Below are 14,450 nucleotides of genomic sequence, written 5' to 3'. Positions count from 1 at the left end.
TTCAATCAGAAGGTTTTACTTGTCAGGGTTGGTTTATCTGTTATTTATTGTTATAATAACTCTTTATCTGTAAACATCTATAAAAGTTCCTTCAGCATATCAAAGCTTTTCTTTCATTTTTTTGTTTACAATCTGGTCAAAGAAAAATTATGCCTTTTGTTATCCAGACCTTAAACCTCAGGCTGGCGTTGTTTGGCATAAGACCTTTCTTAAATATTTAATTCATTTCAGAAAAAACAGGACACAGAAGATCGAGAAGAGAAGATTTAATTTGAATCTGGTTAAACAATGACAAGAACTGTTTTAGAGCTGGTTTTAAACTTGTTTAGTCCTGTTTCAATCCTGGTTTAATCTATGTAGACCTCGCTCTCCGTGGAGCTCACAACCTTTCCATCCACCACTTCTTCCACGATTGTAATCACTTTCTGTTTGGTTTGTTTCATTCTCATCGGAGCAGCAAGTTCTGATCCATTAACGGCACCAGATCCATCACCGGAACCAGATCCATCACCGGAACCAGATCCATCACCGGAACCAGATCCAGCACCGGAACCAGATCCATCACCGGAACCAGATCCAGCACCAGATCCAGCATCGGCTCCATTCCCAGAACCATCCCCGGATCCAACCCCAGCCCCAGAACCAGACCCCAGTCCGGAGCCAGAGCCAGACCCCAGTCCAGAGCCAGACCCCAGTCCAGAGCCAGACCCCATTCCAAATCCAGACTTGGATGATGATGAGGACATGCTGTGGAGAGACAGAACCCAGTTAAACCCATAAATCTGAAATGTCTGTCTAAGATTCTCTCCCATCTGTGTTCTATGGAGCCACAGAGTAGTCAGGCTACACTCACAGTCCTTGAGCAGCTACTGTAAAGTCCTTGAGCAGCTGCAGTAAAGTCCTTGAGCAGCTGCAGTAAAGTCTTCGAGCAGCTGCAGTAAAGTCCTTGAGCAGCTGCAGTAAAGTCCTTGAGCAGCTGCATCCTTGAGCAGCTGCAGTAAAGTCCTTGAGCAGCTGCAGTAAAGTATTCGAGCAGCTGCAGTAAAGTCCTTGAGCAGCTGCAGTAAAGTCTTCGAGCAGCTGCAGTAAAGTCCTTGAGCAGCTGCAGTAAAGTCTTTAATCAGCTCCCGTAAAGTCTGTTTTGTATCGTACCTATTCAAATAAACCAAATAAATATAACAAAACAGCTCTTCAGAGTGGTGTACCTGCTGCTGCCTCCTTCTCCGTCCAGCAGGCGGCGGTATTCTGCAATCTCCATCTCCAGTTTGGTCTTGATGTCCAGCAGCATTTGGTACTCTTGTCCCTGTCGCTCCGAGTCTGCTCTGACCTGCACCAGCTGCTCCTCCATATATGTCACCTGCTCAAAGAGCGAGAGAAGAGTGTGAGGGAGGGCATCTGGTGCACGGAGAAGGCTTCTGACACACAAGAAGAACATTTGACCTTGTTCTGGAATCTGTTCAGCTTCATGGAGTAACGCTCCTGAGTTTCAGCGAGAGTCGCCTCTAGAGATGCTTTCTACAGGAAAAAAACAAAAACCTGAGTTAGTCCTGGTTTAGTCCTGGTCTTGTCCTGGTTTAGTCCTGGTTTAGACCATGTTAAGTCTTGGTTTAGTCTTGGTTCAGTCCTTGTACCATGGACATTTGGGACTGCAGTTCTATCTCCAGCGCCTGCAGAGTTCTTTTGAGTTCTGTGATCTCAGACTTGGTGGTCTGTAAGGACTCGGTCTGGTCTGCCACTTCTCGGTTCAGGTTCTCGCTCTAAGGACAAACACAGTGAGGTTCTTCAGGTTCACAATCTTTAGAACACGGGCACAGAGAAAAATGTAAGCCCAGACCTTGCCCTGGTACCAGTTCTCCAAGTCTCGCATGTTCTTGGCGGCCACAGCCTCGTAGTGTTCGCGGATCTCCTCCATCATTTTGGTGAGGTCTTCCTGAGGAGCAGCGTCCACCTCCACGTTCACCTGACCACTCATCTGAGTGCGCATGGACAACAGCTCCTGGAGGAGAGACAGGACAGGGTCAGGGGTCAGCACAGTGCGGAAAAGCATTGATACTTCAATCTATCAAACAAACTTGTGTCAAATTCAATGTTCTTTGAGAAGCAATAAAAGAACAATAACAGTGGATGTGGTCCCTCCTTCGTCCAGCAAAATCCAATGTCGTGGTGTGGACACTATTTTTCAAGCCATAACATTTCAAAAAACGTGTTCAGACGTCTACTACTACAGTACTTTTAATGGATGTATTACAGGCCATTGAGCCTTTGACTTGGCTTTGAACAGAGGTGTGTTTGGACAGGGACAAAGAGTTCCATAGGTCAGTGGTTCCAGACAAGAGCGATGTCTGGTCAGAGTCAGATTATCAAAGTAATAATTAGTGCAACTTAAATTGTAAAAATCCCAAGCATATGACTGGAAAATATAATTTCAACACTGCTCTTTGTTTGTCTGAAAATAATGCTTGCTTATATATTTTCTATCATTTAATGATATAACCTTTTGGTCCTGGGACACAGGACTGGGTCAGAAGGTGCGACTTTAAAAAACAAACTCAGATCGTTCTGAAGCATTCTAGAGGCAGTGGAGGGAATACAGAACCTCATGACGGAGTTTAAAAATGTTCTTTAGAAGTTACTGCAGGGTTTTGGAACATCTGCAGGTCAAGTAACTTTTACTTTACTGTGCGGGTACCTTCAGAGGCAGTACCTTCAGAGACAGTACCTTCAGAGGCAGTACCTTCAGAGGTAGCACATTCAGAGGCAGTACCTTCAGAGGCAGTACCTTCAGAGGCAGCACATTCAGAGGCAGTACCTTCAGAGGCAGTACCTTCAGAGGCAGCACATTCAGAGGCAGCACATTCAGAGGCAGTACCTTCAGAGGCAGTACCTTCAGAGGCAGTACCTTCAGAGGCAGTACCTTCAGAGACAGTACCTTCAGAGGCAATACCTTCAGAGGTAGCACATTCAGAGGCAGTACCTTCAGAGGCAGTACCTTCAGAGGCAGCACATTCAGAGGCAGTACCTTCAGAGGCAGTACCTTCAGAGGCAGCACATTCAGAGGCAGCACATTCAGAGGCAGTACCTTCAGAGGCAGTACCTTCAGAGGCAGTACCTTCAGAGGTAATACCTTCAGAGGCAGTACCTTCAGAGGCAGTACCTTCAGAGGCAGTACCTTCAGAGGCAGTACCTTCAGCGGCAATACCTTCAGAGGCAGTACCTTCAGAGGCAGTACCTTCAGAGGCAATATCTTCAGAGGCAGTACCTTCAGAGGCAGTACCTTCAGAGGCAGTACCTTCAGAGGCAGTACCTTCAGAGGCAGTACTTCATGCAAGGCTGTGTGGTGCAGCGTGAGTACCTCCTCGTGGTTCTTCTTGAGGAAGATGAGCTCTTCATTCAGCCCCTCGATCTGCATCTCCAGGTCTGAGCGCCCCATAGTCAGCTCATCCGTGACCCTCCTCAAGCCTGCGATGTCGGCCTCCACAGACTGACGCATGGACAGCTCGTTTTCGTACCTGAGGGAGGGCATCCGGGTTAGGGACAGGACCAGAGACCAGAGCAAACCAAAACCAAGACCAGCACAAAGACCAGAGCAGAGCGCAGAGCAGAGACCAGACCTGTGGGAGGGCATCTTTGTCATACTCACTTGGACCTGAAATCGTCGACGGTGAGTTTGGCGTTGTCGATGGCGAGATACAGACTTGCGTTCACCATTGTGGCTTCCAGGATCTGCACAAACACAAGAACACAACGTTTGATCGTTGAAGCCAAGCAGGGCTGGGACACATAATAACCCACTGCTTCTGGGTCAAATGTACGAATCTGCGTTTGCCATAAAGAGTTTACTGCAGAGCCACAAGCAAATCCTCCATATTTAAAGACGGCAAACAGCGAGTCACAGGTGGATTATGTTAAGTCCAACACACAAAACAAGGTCTTGACTGGAGGAGACATCTGTGTTTATTAAGGTGTGACTCAATGCTAATTCTAACCTAAAAATGCAAATGATAAAAATGTTACACTTTTACCACATTAAAATTCGCCAGGAAACAGGGAAAATAAATAAAAGTAAGGCAAAATACTAAAGGTAAAAGTAATTTAGTCAATTTTTATTTTTGTTATTTTTTTTGTCAGTTTTTTCTCTCCACATTTAAACTTTCATGTGGAAACAACAAAAGTGTCCGATCGTCACCTAAAGATGTTTTATTCTTCCACTGAATCCACTTCCTTTATGTCTCTGCTCCCACAGAGACATAAAGATCAGGCCTTAAAGCAGCTCCTACACCAAACTTTACTTTACTCTTGGACTCGACACGATTCTGAAAGAACCAACACGTCTGATTTATTACAGATTTAAGTCTAAATATTATATACTAATTATATACTAATACTAAATGTTGGGCCAATTTTCAGTCAAAAACTAAATAACAAACACCAAAATCCTTGCTGTAAATGTTTTTTGTCTGATATGTTAACAAAATGAAGCAAGGAATTTAAATTCTGTCAATTTTTCAGATTGAATTGTCACAAATATGTGACATTTTTATGCTATTTTCTATATAAAAACATAACATTATAAAAAATGTATTGTTCTCATATGTAGTTTATTATTAAGTTTTAAAATTATATAATCTGCAGCATCTAGCCTTAAGAAAGAAAACATAGGGGACATGGGGGACATGGGGCCCCTCACCTTATCCACTGGCGTTTGTCTGTTTTTTTTGGCCCAAACTATTTATTTTTTCACGTTAGCATTTCTATTGGACGTTGTTCCAAACACAGTTAGTGGGTGAGATCTGAAACAAAAGCTAAACCTAAAGTGAAGGTGAAGTGGTGAAGTATGAACATTGTCATTATCCACCTGTGATGCGCTGGTCACTTCTGACTGGTCAGAGAAAACCTCATGGAGATGAAGCTAAAGAGAATTCACAGACATTCGAGTCAACTGGAAGTAGCAGCACAGTTCAAAGAGCTCACACCAGGGGCCACACACAGAGCTCACACCAGGGGCCACACACAGAGCTCACACCAGGGGCCACACATCAGCTCCTCCAGTATCATGTGACTGTGAATGTGAGTGTCTCGTGTTCATTCAACTCCCAAAGAAACTCACAACAGTAAAAGTTCCACAAGTTTCATCTGGATGGTTTTTGAAATCTGACCTTGTCCTGCAGTTCCTTGATGGTGATGTAGTAGGCGCTGTAGTCCCGGGACGAGGGGGAAGACTTCTGGTCGAGAAAGCCCAGGATCTTGGCCTCGAGCTCAGCGTTGGCCGTCTCCAGCAGCCGCACCTTGTCCAAGTACGTAGCCAAACGGTCGTTTAGGTTCTGCATCGTCGCCTTCTCATTGGCCGAGATCGCCTGGTCTCCGCCCCCTGCTCCAGACCCAGCGCCACTTCCAAACGCGGACCCATAACTGATTCCACCTCCTTCGACCTAAAAACACATTAAAAACAAGTGATTAATCATTTGAGCCAAGTTTTAAAACGTAGAATAAAACACAGGACTTCCTCTCAGTCGGGCGTTCTCTCATCAGGATTTGTGTTAGCGCTCCATCTACTGGCAGCAGAGGAAATTACCATGAGGAACTGAACAAAGGCCAGCCCGACATGCTAATGTGCTAATGTAGGCACACAGTTGTAATGAGCGTGATTTGAGTCAGAAATGTTCAGAACTAACCAGGCCAGACAGATAAATTGTAGTGATATTTGTGAGAATTCATCAGCTGCAGCTGTTGTGACAGTGATTGGTGGTGGTTCAGACCAATCACAGAGCAGCATTGTGGGAGGTTGAGCCTTTACAGTACTCACGCCCCAGAGGATTGTGGGAGGTTGAGTCTTTACAGTACTCACGCCCCAGAGCAGAGGATTGTGGGAGGTTGAGTCTTTACAGTACTCACGCGCCCCAGAGGATTGTGGGAGGTTGAGTCTTTACAGTACTCACGCCCCAGAGCAGAGGATTGTGGGAGGTTGAGTCTTTACAGTACTCACGCGCCCCAGAGGATTGTGGGAGGTTGAGTCTTTACAGTACTCACGCCCCAGAGCAGAGGATTGTGGGAGGTTGAGTCTTTACAGTACTCACGCCCCAGAGCAGAGGATTGTGGGAGGTTGAGTCTTTACAGTACTCACGCGCCCCAGAGGATTGTGGGAGGTTGAGTCTTTACAGTAGCCACGCCCCAGAGAAGAGGATTGTGGGAGGTTGAGTCTTTACAGTACTCACTCCGTATAGAGATGTTGCAGACGACATCCGGACATTTCCTCCAGATCCACTGAACATGCCGCCGCCGCCGCCCATGGACCTGCTGCCGCCCATGGACCTGCCGCCGCCGCCGCCCCCCATGGACCTGCAGGGTGCAGTGCAGACATATGTGATTACTGCTGCTGCTGCTGCTGGAGCGCCCCCCACTGGTCAGATGTTTGCTGGGTCAGACCTGTGCCATTTTGACCAACGACTCTTTTAGTAACTGACAGTCAAAAGCAGGGCTGGGACTCTCTGGGCCCCTCGTGATTCGCTGCACGGCTCATGAAACCACAATATCATGATACATGCAATCAATATATTTTTCTACAATATATCACTATTTTAGTTAAGTTTAAGTTAAAATATGTGTACCGGTATTTGAAATACACAAGTGTATTAATGTAACAGAAATAGTTTATTATATTTTGATATTTTTATTTAATAATACCACTGTCTTTGTTATAAAAGGTAATTTCATTTGTGTTTCAGTCTGTTTTGTCCAGACACATAATTTTGAAATAAATAAATGCCCAAAATCACAGCTGTTGCCGCCCATCACTGTTGTATTACAAATACAACTAGCATCTGTGCACACATAGGGAGAACGTGCAAACTGCCACTGTGCTGCTCCTGAGGACATGCTCTTGTGGCACTGAAGCATGGGTCAAACGCAGAGGACAAATCTCTCTACGAGGACAATAAAATTAACCTTAATCTTCAGATTGCACTTTTCTAATGTTGGGGATTTGAGGCACTGACCCTCAGAGGACAAACACTCCAGTATTGATACAATGGCAAATACTGTGGAATTTGGAAGCATTTATGGATTAAATATTGATTCACCACAAACATAATGGACAGAAATTCACAAGGCATTGGAGACTATTTTTGGCACATATCATTTTACTCAATTTCATAGGTTTTGTGTGTTTGGGGCTCAAAACCTCTGCCAGGGACACAATAAACGTCTTTGGAACATACTTATGGCATCAGGGGGATAAGGCCATCACAAAAAAAATGTAGGACACAAACTGGACTGACATTATAATTGACACACACAAAATTAAATTAAATATATATATATATATATATATATATATATATATATATATATATATATATTTGCTTTGTAAGTTTGTGTCCCTTGACTTTCTTTTTCTTTGGATGTCTCACTTTCCTACAATTTTGTTTTCAATTTTACCCAATTTATTTCTCTCTGGTCTTGTTGGTTTTTGTGGTCTTATGTTTTTAATTTTGAAAAATAAAAAAAACAATAGGCATCTCTTTCCTCTCTTCTGATGTTGATCCGATCCTCCTTTTAACCATTTTGAAAACACTTTGAAGTCGTTTAAAGGAAAATGGTGCTGGTTCAAAGTACAAATATCAGTATCAGAACTTAAAAACCTGAATCGGTGCAACTGTAAGAACATCCAAACCAGGACTACCCCAGATCCAAACCAAGTCCAATCCAGGTCTGAACATAAATAAATAATAGATGACTCACCTGCTGCTGTAGCCCATCATGCTCATGTTGAGTTAGATTCAGCTGGACTCTGAGGGATGTTCGTGGGCTCTGGAGGTTCTGGAGACACTGGAGACTCTGGAGGTCCTTCAGGAGGAGGCCTTGCACTGCTCTGAGTGAAGTATTGTCAGGATCAAACACACAGCCTTTATATGGGCACACCTGGGTGGAGCAGCAGCTACTTGTTGTGTAATAAAGATAATAAAATGCTTAATAAAAATAGTGATGCGAATCCAAAGCACCTGAGGAGCCGCGAGTGCTGCCTCACCCTCTGCGGCTTAAAACACTTTTCTTAATCATTATTTTCTTTTTCTCTCGGGCGATTTTCACTTGCGAGAGAATGATGATCTGAAATGACACCTGAACAAAAGAGTTTGGAGATGCCCTTTAAAGACGCCTTAAAGGCCGTGTGAAACCAGCCCTTGTCTTGGCTTATAAATAGTTTGAAGTATTAGACAGGGACAGGTTTAACTGAAGGTTTAACTGAAGGTTTAACTGTTCCGCAAACTGTAACTAATATTCTCCAGGCTCATGTGAATCTCTCTCTCTCTGTTTGGCTTTTAAACCGTTGAAACAAACAGAAAACACTGCAATGCGAAGCTGGCAAATGGTGTAAATAATAAGATACATAAAAAGAACGAGTCACATCTGTGCTCTAAGGCTGAACCGTGTTGGAACAAAAACTAAGTGCGAGTTTTCTGACAAAACATTGAACGTCCAGGACTGATCCAGAATCCAAACAGGTCTAAAGAAAAATCAAACAAGAACTAAACCAAGATCAAACCAGGTCTAAACTAGTGCCAACTCAGAAATAAACCAGGGGGGCGGATTAAATTGCTTGGGCGGCCTGATTTGGCTCCCGGGCCGTATGTTGGATAGCCCTGCTCTATAACTGAAGTTGTAAGAAGCTCCTCCAAAACTGTGCAATATCTGGATCTTTATTTGACAAAGGAGCGACTTGGACAAAGAGGAAAGTGACATGTTTGATTCAGAGCCAAAGCTCCAGACGAGTATCGGACATCAAAAACCAACACCACAAAATGTTCTTCCAAAGTGAGAACTGCACATGAAGGTCGGGAAAAGAACTGGTGAACTTGAGTGAGATGCTGCTGCTCGACTTCTACGCCTGACTGAGCTCTTTGACCAAACGCCAGCACAATTAGAGGTTTACTGTCAGTTGTCTTTTGATTCAAGAGCAACAGATTTGTGCAAAAAGACACAACACGTTAGAGGGTGGTGCCAGAGTTGCCTACAAGGAGCTCCGGGACCACCCTCTCCAGGAAGCGTGCTCCGTTTCCTCCCCCCTTTTCCAGCTCCCATACGTCGCTTTCAAACTGGTCTAATCGGGTGGATCCGACAGCAGCGCTCATTTCCGTACTGAGTGACGCCATATCACGCTGCATTTTGCGTTGAATTTCACACGTCATGAGCGCTAATCGGTTCCGGGTCATAAATAGGATTAAAGAGAGAAAAGAGGTTTATAGACAACTGCACATTGTAATTTTCCGACCTTTAACCCGGCGCCTCGCGGTCTGAGCGAGTTTAATGTGGAAGCGTTTAAATAAAGAAATAAATCATAAATGATACAGTATGTCATAAAAATGTCTGGAAATTTCAAAGAGAGAGAGGGGGGAAGAGGGAGAGGAGGGAGAGAGAGGGAAAAGAAAGGAGAGAGGGAAATGAAAGAAAAGTGAGGGAAAAAGAGAGGGAAAAAAGAGAGGGAAAGAGAGAGGGAAAAATAAAATAAAAGAGAGGGAAAGAGGAGAGAGAGGAAAAGGAAAGCAGAGAGAGGAAAGAAAGGAAAAGAGAGAGAGAACGAGAGAGGGAAAGAGAGAGGGGAAAGGAAAAAGGGACAGAGGGAGAGAGAGAGGGGAAAGAAAGGGAAAGAGAGGGAAAGAAAGAGAGAAGGGGGAGGAGAGTGGAGGAGAGAGGAGGGAGAGAGAGGAGAGGAAGAGGGAAAGAAAAGAGAGAGAGATAGGGGAGAGAGAGGAGGGGGAAGGAAAGAGAGGGCAAGGAAAGGAGAGAGAGAAAAGAGAGAGAGAGAAGCAAGGAAAAGAGAGGGAAAGAGAGAGAAAGAAATAGAGAACGGGGAGGAGAGTGGATAGAGAGATAGGGGGAGAGAGGAGGGAGAGAGAGGAGATGAAGAGGGAAAGAAAAGAGAGAGAGAGGGGAGAGAGAGGAGGGGGGAGGAAAGAGAGGGCAAGGAGAGAGAGAAAAGAGAGAGAGAAAAGGAGAGAGTAAGGAAGGGAGGGAGAGGGAAAGGGGAGGGGCTTGGCTCGAGTTGAAATGAAAAATAATTAAATAGTGAAATATGTTGGTCACAATAGCAGCAGCTCTAATCGCGCTCATTACAAGAGTTAGACTTTGTTTATCTTTCTCAAACTCATCAAGTGCAGAATGTGATTTGTGGCTCTGGGTCAAAAACAACATTAATCAAAGTGTCAGAACCACATGGGAAAGAAAGTGTACAATAACTCAGAAGTTCAGGTTTGAGTTTCTGCTGAGTCAGTGGTTTTGTGGTTTGTGATTCTCACGTCTCAAACGCCGCGGATGAACCGACAACGATGAACTGAAATGATCGCGCAGAGTCACACATAATAATGGAACTTTGGAGAAGCTTATGGGGGAAATAAACACTGTTAAGAGCATAAGTCCTTGAATCATAGAATCATGCTGGCATTAGAAAAAATGGGACATGAAATTGTTCAAATCAAATGGGAAAACTTTATTGTACATCTAGAAACAAAATGTACAAAATGACAATATATTCCTTCACATGAGATTTTTATTACACACACATTGTACAAAACTCTGGATCGGCATCGCTGAAGAAGAGTCCTCCAGTCTTCAGGTCCAGGTCTGGAGCTTGTGGACTGACCTCTGTAGATAGGACTGACCTCTGTCGATAGGACTGACCTCTGTCGATAGGACTGACCTCTGTCGATAGGACTGACCTCTGTAGAGACCTCTGACCTCTGTAGATAGGACTGACCTCTGACCTCTGAAGCTTGAAAGTCCGGAAACTTTCTCTTAATCTTGACATCAGCAGCAGGAAAGTCCCACAGAGATTCAGTCTTTCAGGGGAGTCCCAGGAGGCGGAGTCTACTATACATGTTTTTAATTTGTTTAGAAATGAAAATCAGAGATTTATAACCCAAGAAGAAAATAGAGACATAAAAAAATCGTCAAACAAAATAAGCAAATGGATGAATCAGAATCAGAATAAGGTTTATTGCTATTTTAATTTTCATTGCCAGAACTTGTCCTGGTGATTCGATGCAACACAAACAACACAACATTGAACAATGAATACAAAACAGCCAGATATATAAAAAAAAGTTTAAAAAAAAGTAAGTAAATAAAGTTAAAATAAGGTTAGAAATAGGCATGATATGTACATAAATAAAATATGTAGTGCAATAAGAAGTGAACAGTGCAGTGAGTGCAGTGTTCATGCTGAACTCAACTGAATTCAATAGCAGAGGGAAAGAAGCTGTTCTTGTGGCGGGAGGTTCTGGTCCGGATGGACCGTAGCCTCCTGCCTGAGGGGAGTGGCCTCCTGATTGAGGGGAGTGGCTCAAATCGTCCGTGTCGGCTAGTCGGCTGTGATCCGACCTGCTCATTCCAGAGCCCTGGAGACGTTCGCGGCCGATCACCTTCTCAGCAGAGGGTCTCTGTTTATCCCTGGCTGTGGCTCCAGCGTACCACACGGTGATGGAGGAGGTGAGGATGGACTCAATGACGGTCGTGTAGAACTGCACTTTATTTAATATGGACATAGCATTTACATTGGCAAATATGCTAATTTTCGACACCTGTCCAATTTAGAGTAGCCAATTTTACCTGACACATGCATGTCTTTGGACAGTGGGAGGAGCCGGAGAACCCGGAGAGAACCCACGGTAACACGGGGAGAACATGCAGACTCCACCCAGAGAAATCATGTGATGTTGATCTGGTCCGGGAATCGAGACCAGACCAAGGCAAGAGCGCTAACCGCCTTTGCCACCGTGCACCCCGTCATCTCCGCTGGCAGCTTGGCTTTCCTCAGCTGGGCCTTCTTGATGAGGGAGCTGATGGTGGGCCCCCACTTGAGGTCCCGGGTGATGGTGGTGCAGAGAAAGTGGAGGGAGTCTGAGATGGTGACGGGGGGCTGGGGGGCTGTGACTTTCCTGAAGTCCACGATCATCTCCACCGTCTTCTGGGCGTTGAGCTCCATGTTGTTACCGCTGCACCAGCACACCAGCCGCTCCACCTCACTCCTGTAGATGCACTCATCCCCGTCTGAGATGAGGGTGGTGTCGTCATGGCGATGAGGGTGGTTTCGTTCACAAACTTAATCAGTTTTACGGAGTCGTGGCTGGAGGTGCAACAGTTTGTGTACGGAGACAATGTCCCAGCATCCCCCTGTCCTAAGACCCTCTTCCTGCTGGAAAAACTACAACAGCCTGTGGGGTTTGGGATCTGAACCGGGTCTGAACTGGGTCTGAACCAGGACTGAACCAGGTCTGAACTGGGTCTGAACCAGGACTGACACGCTTCCATTTGCAGAAGGACTGCGGATAAAAATGTAATGTTGTTTATTGTTTCAAACGTAATAAGTTCCTCTACATTGTGGAGTCCCACAGGGCTCTATTGTCAGACCCATTCTTTTTTCTTTGTACGCTCTGCTGTTTGGTCAAATCTTTAGAAAACATGTGAAATTATATCACTTTTATGCCGATTCCCAGGTCTATCTGCCATGACTACCAGTATAAAATAGTGGCCCCTCCTGAAATGCTTAGATGGTGTCAATGCTTGTGTGGATGTGAATGTCCTAAACCTGAATGAGTCAAAAACGGAAATTGTTGTTTTTAAGCCAAACAAAGCAGTTGATTTTAACTTCCACCAGCCTTGGTTCATCATTGAGATTTTAAGTTTGAGAAGCAGATAATGCTGTGGTTAAATCTAGTTTTTATCACCTCAGGCTTTTATTGAGACTCAAATGAGTTTTATCTTTTTAGTGCCCTGGAGCGGGTGATCCGTGCTTTTATCTCTACACGTCTCGACTACTGTAATGCACTGTACACTGGGATCAGCCAAGCTAACGTGCTAACAAGCTAACAAGCTAACCTGTCACGCTTACAGTTAGTTCAAAACCTATGTTATCCTCACTGCACTGGCTCCTCGTTCATTTTAGAGTTGATTTTAAAATGTTATTGTTAAAGCGTTTCATGGTCTGGCCCCGTGTATTTCAGACCTCATTGTTCCCTAAACTCCTGCGCTCGCTGAGGCTGAGGGCCAGTTCCAATTTCTTGTCACAAAAGCCAGGGCGACCGGGCCTTTCCTGTAGTCGGCCCCACACTTTGGAACGCTCTTCCTCTCCACATAAAGACTGCACCTTCCAGTCACAAGCTGAAAGAGGAGGTGGGAGTTACACATGTGTAATTCTATATTTACATACATGTGATCATATACATCCATCATGAATAACAGAAGAGACTTCACCACATAAACTCTACGTTAGTGCAAATCTGACGTTTGAAAAGGTTCACGGTTCATAAGTTAAAAACTGTGAGTTTAAGGAAGTAATTTGTTTTTTTCTGCTCCTCCCCCTTTCCTCCCTCTCTCCTCCCTCATGTCAGTTCGTTTCTCATGATATTTAGGCGAGGCAAGTTTATTTGTAGAGCACAATTCGTACACAAGGCAATTCAAAGTGCTTCATGTTAAGTCCTGACTCTGGCACCAGCAGGAGGCCGGTCCATGTTTAGTCCTGACTCTGGCACCAGCAGGAGGCCGGTCCATGTTTAGCATGTTTAGTCCTGACTCTGGCACCAGCAGGAGGCTGGTCCATGTTTAGTCCTGACTGGCACCAGCAGGAGGCCGGTCCATGTTTAGTCCTGACTCTGGCACCAGCAGGAGGCCAGTCCATGTTTAGTCCTGACTCTGGCACCAGCAGGAGGCCGGTCCATGTTTAGTCCTGACTCTGGCACCAGCAGGAGGCCGGTCGATGTTTAGTCCTGACTCGGGGCACCAGCAGGAGGCCGGTCCATGTTTATTCCTGACTCGGGGCACCAGCAGGAGGCCGGTCCATGTTTAGTCCTGACTCGGGGCACCAGCAGGAGGCCGGTCCATGTTTAGTCCTGACTCGGGGCACCAGCAGGAGGCCGGTCCATGCTAGCCACAGGAGCCAGTGCAGAGACCTGAGAACAGGACCAATGTGATGGTACCTCCTGGTTCTAGGATCGGGTCCTGCGGCTCACATTTCTCTTGCATAACCTGTACCTGTACCTGCGCCTCAGGTAAAAGACGCCACGCTCTGATTGGCTGCTTCAGAGGAGGAGCTGTGACAAACGTGAACATTTATTCCAGTTTATGTTTCTGTTCAGGGAGAAACACTGGATTAAACTAAAAGCACAGACGATGAGTTATAAATTGTATAAATCTCTTTAGGTTTTCATGACGCTTGATTATTGTGAAACTAAATTAAACTCAAAAGCTGCACTAAAGATGAATGAGGATAATTCTTGTGAAAATTCTTGATCTTCTTGACAGTTTGATGTTTGTTTGATTTATGATGCATGTGAGTCTGAAAACATAATAACAAATGAATCACAGAAAACACAGCGGTTGCAGTGAGCGACAGGTATTTCCCTTTTTCTCCTGAAGCACTTTGTGTCGAGACTTGTGTTTGTGGGATTCCACGGTTTTCAGCC

At 45.0% G+C, this 14,450-nt stretch overlaps 1 protein-coding gene across 1 annotated transcript; it reads right to left on the bottom strand.

Moving 5' to 3' along the window:
- Positions 1-251: 251 nt before the first annotated feature.
- LOC140358156 (keratin, type I cytoskeletal 13-like) lies at positions 252-7,864 on the bottom strand. The gene is made up of 10 exons (XM_072442839.1): positions 7,738-7,864; positions 6,213-6,336; positions 5,157-5,429; positions 3,641-3,723; positions 3,353-3,509; positions 1,835-1,996; positions 1,632-1,757; positions 1,441-1,515; positions 1,206-1,357; positions 252-747 (listed from the first exon to the last, which is right to left on the bottom strand). Exons 1-10 carry the CDS (start codon positions 7,761-7,763, stop codon positions 348-350), a joined length of 1,578 nt encoding a protein of 525 aa, XP_072298940.1. The 5' UTR covers positions 7,764-7,864; the 3' UTR covers positions 252-347.
- Positions 7,865-14,450: the final 6,586 nt, after the last annotated feature.

The sequence above is a fragment of the Eucyclogobius newberryi genome, unplaced genomic scaffold, assembly GCF_026437365.1.
Source record: "Eucyclogobius newberryi isolate DKJ021-1_F unplaced genomic scaffold, fEucNew1.0.hap1 SCAF_13, whole genome shotgun sequence".
Classification (NCBI taxonomy): Eukaryota; Metazoa; Chordata; class Actinopteri; order Gobiiformes; family Gobiidae; genus Eucyclogobius; species Eucyclogobius newberryi.
Note: the sequence above shows the minus strand (reverse complement) of the source record. Positions and strands in the feature narration are given on the sequence as shown.

Excerpts from the sequence above, each read along its gene's own strand:
- LOC140358156 (XM_072442839.1), bottom strand. The coding sequence starts at position 7,763 with ATGAGCATGATGGGCTACAGCAGCAG. Across the intron at positions 1,997-3,352 it reads TCAAGAAGAACCACGAGGAG|GAGCTGTTGTCCATGCGCAC; the intron begins GTACTCACGCTG and ends TCTCTCCTCCAG. Across the intron at positions 1,758-1,834 it reads AGAACTGGTACCAGGGCAAG|AGCGAGAACCTGAACCGAGA; the intron begins GTCTGGGCTTAC and ends GTTTGTCCTTAG.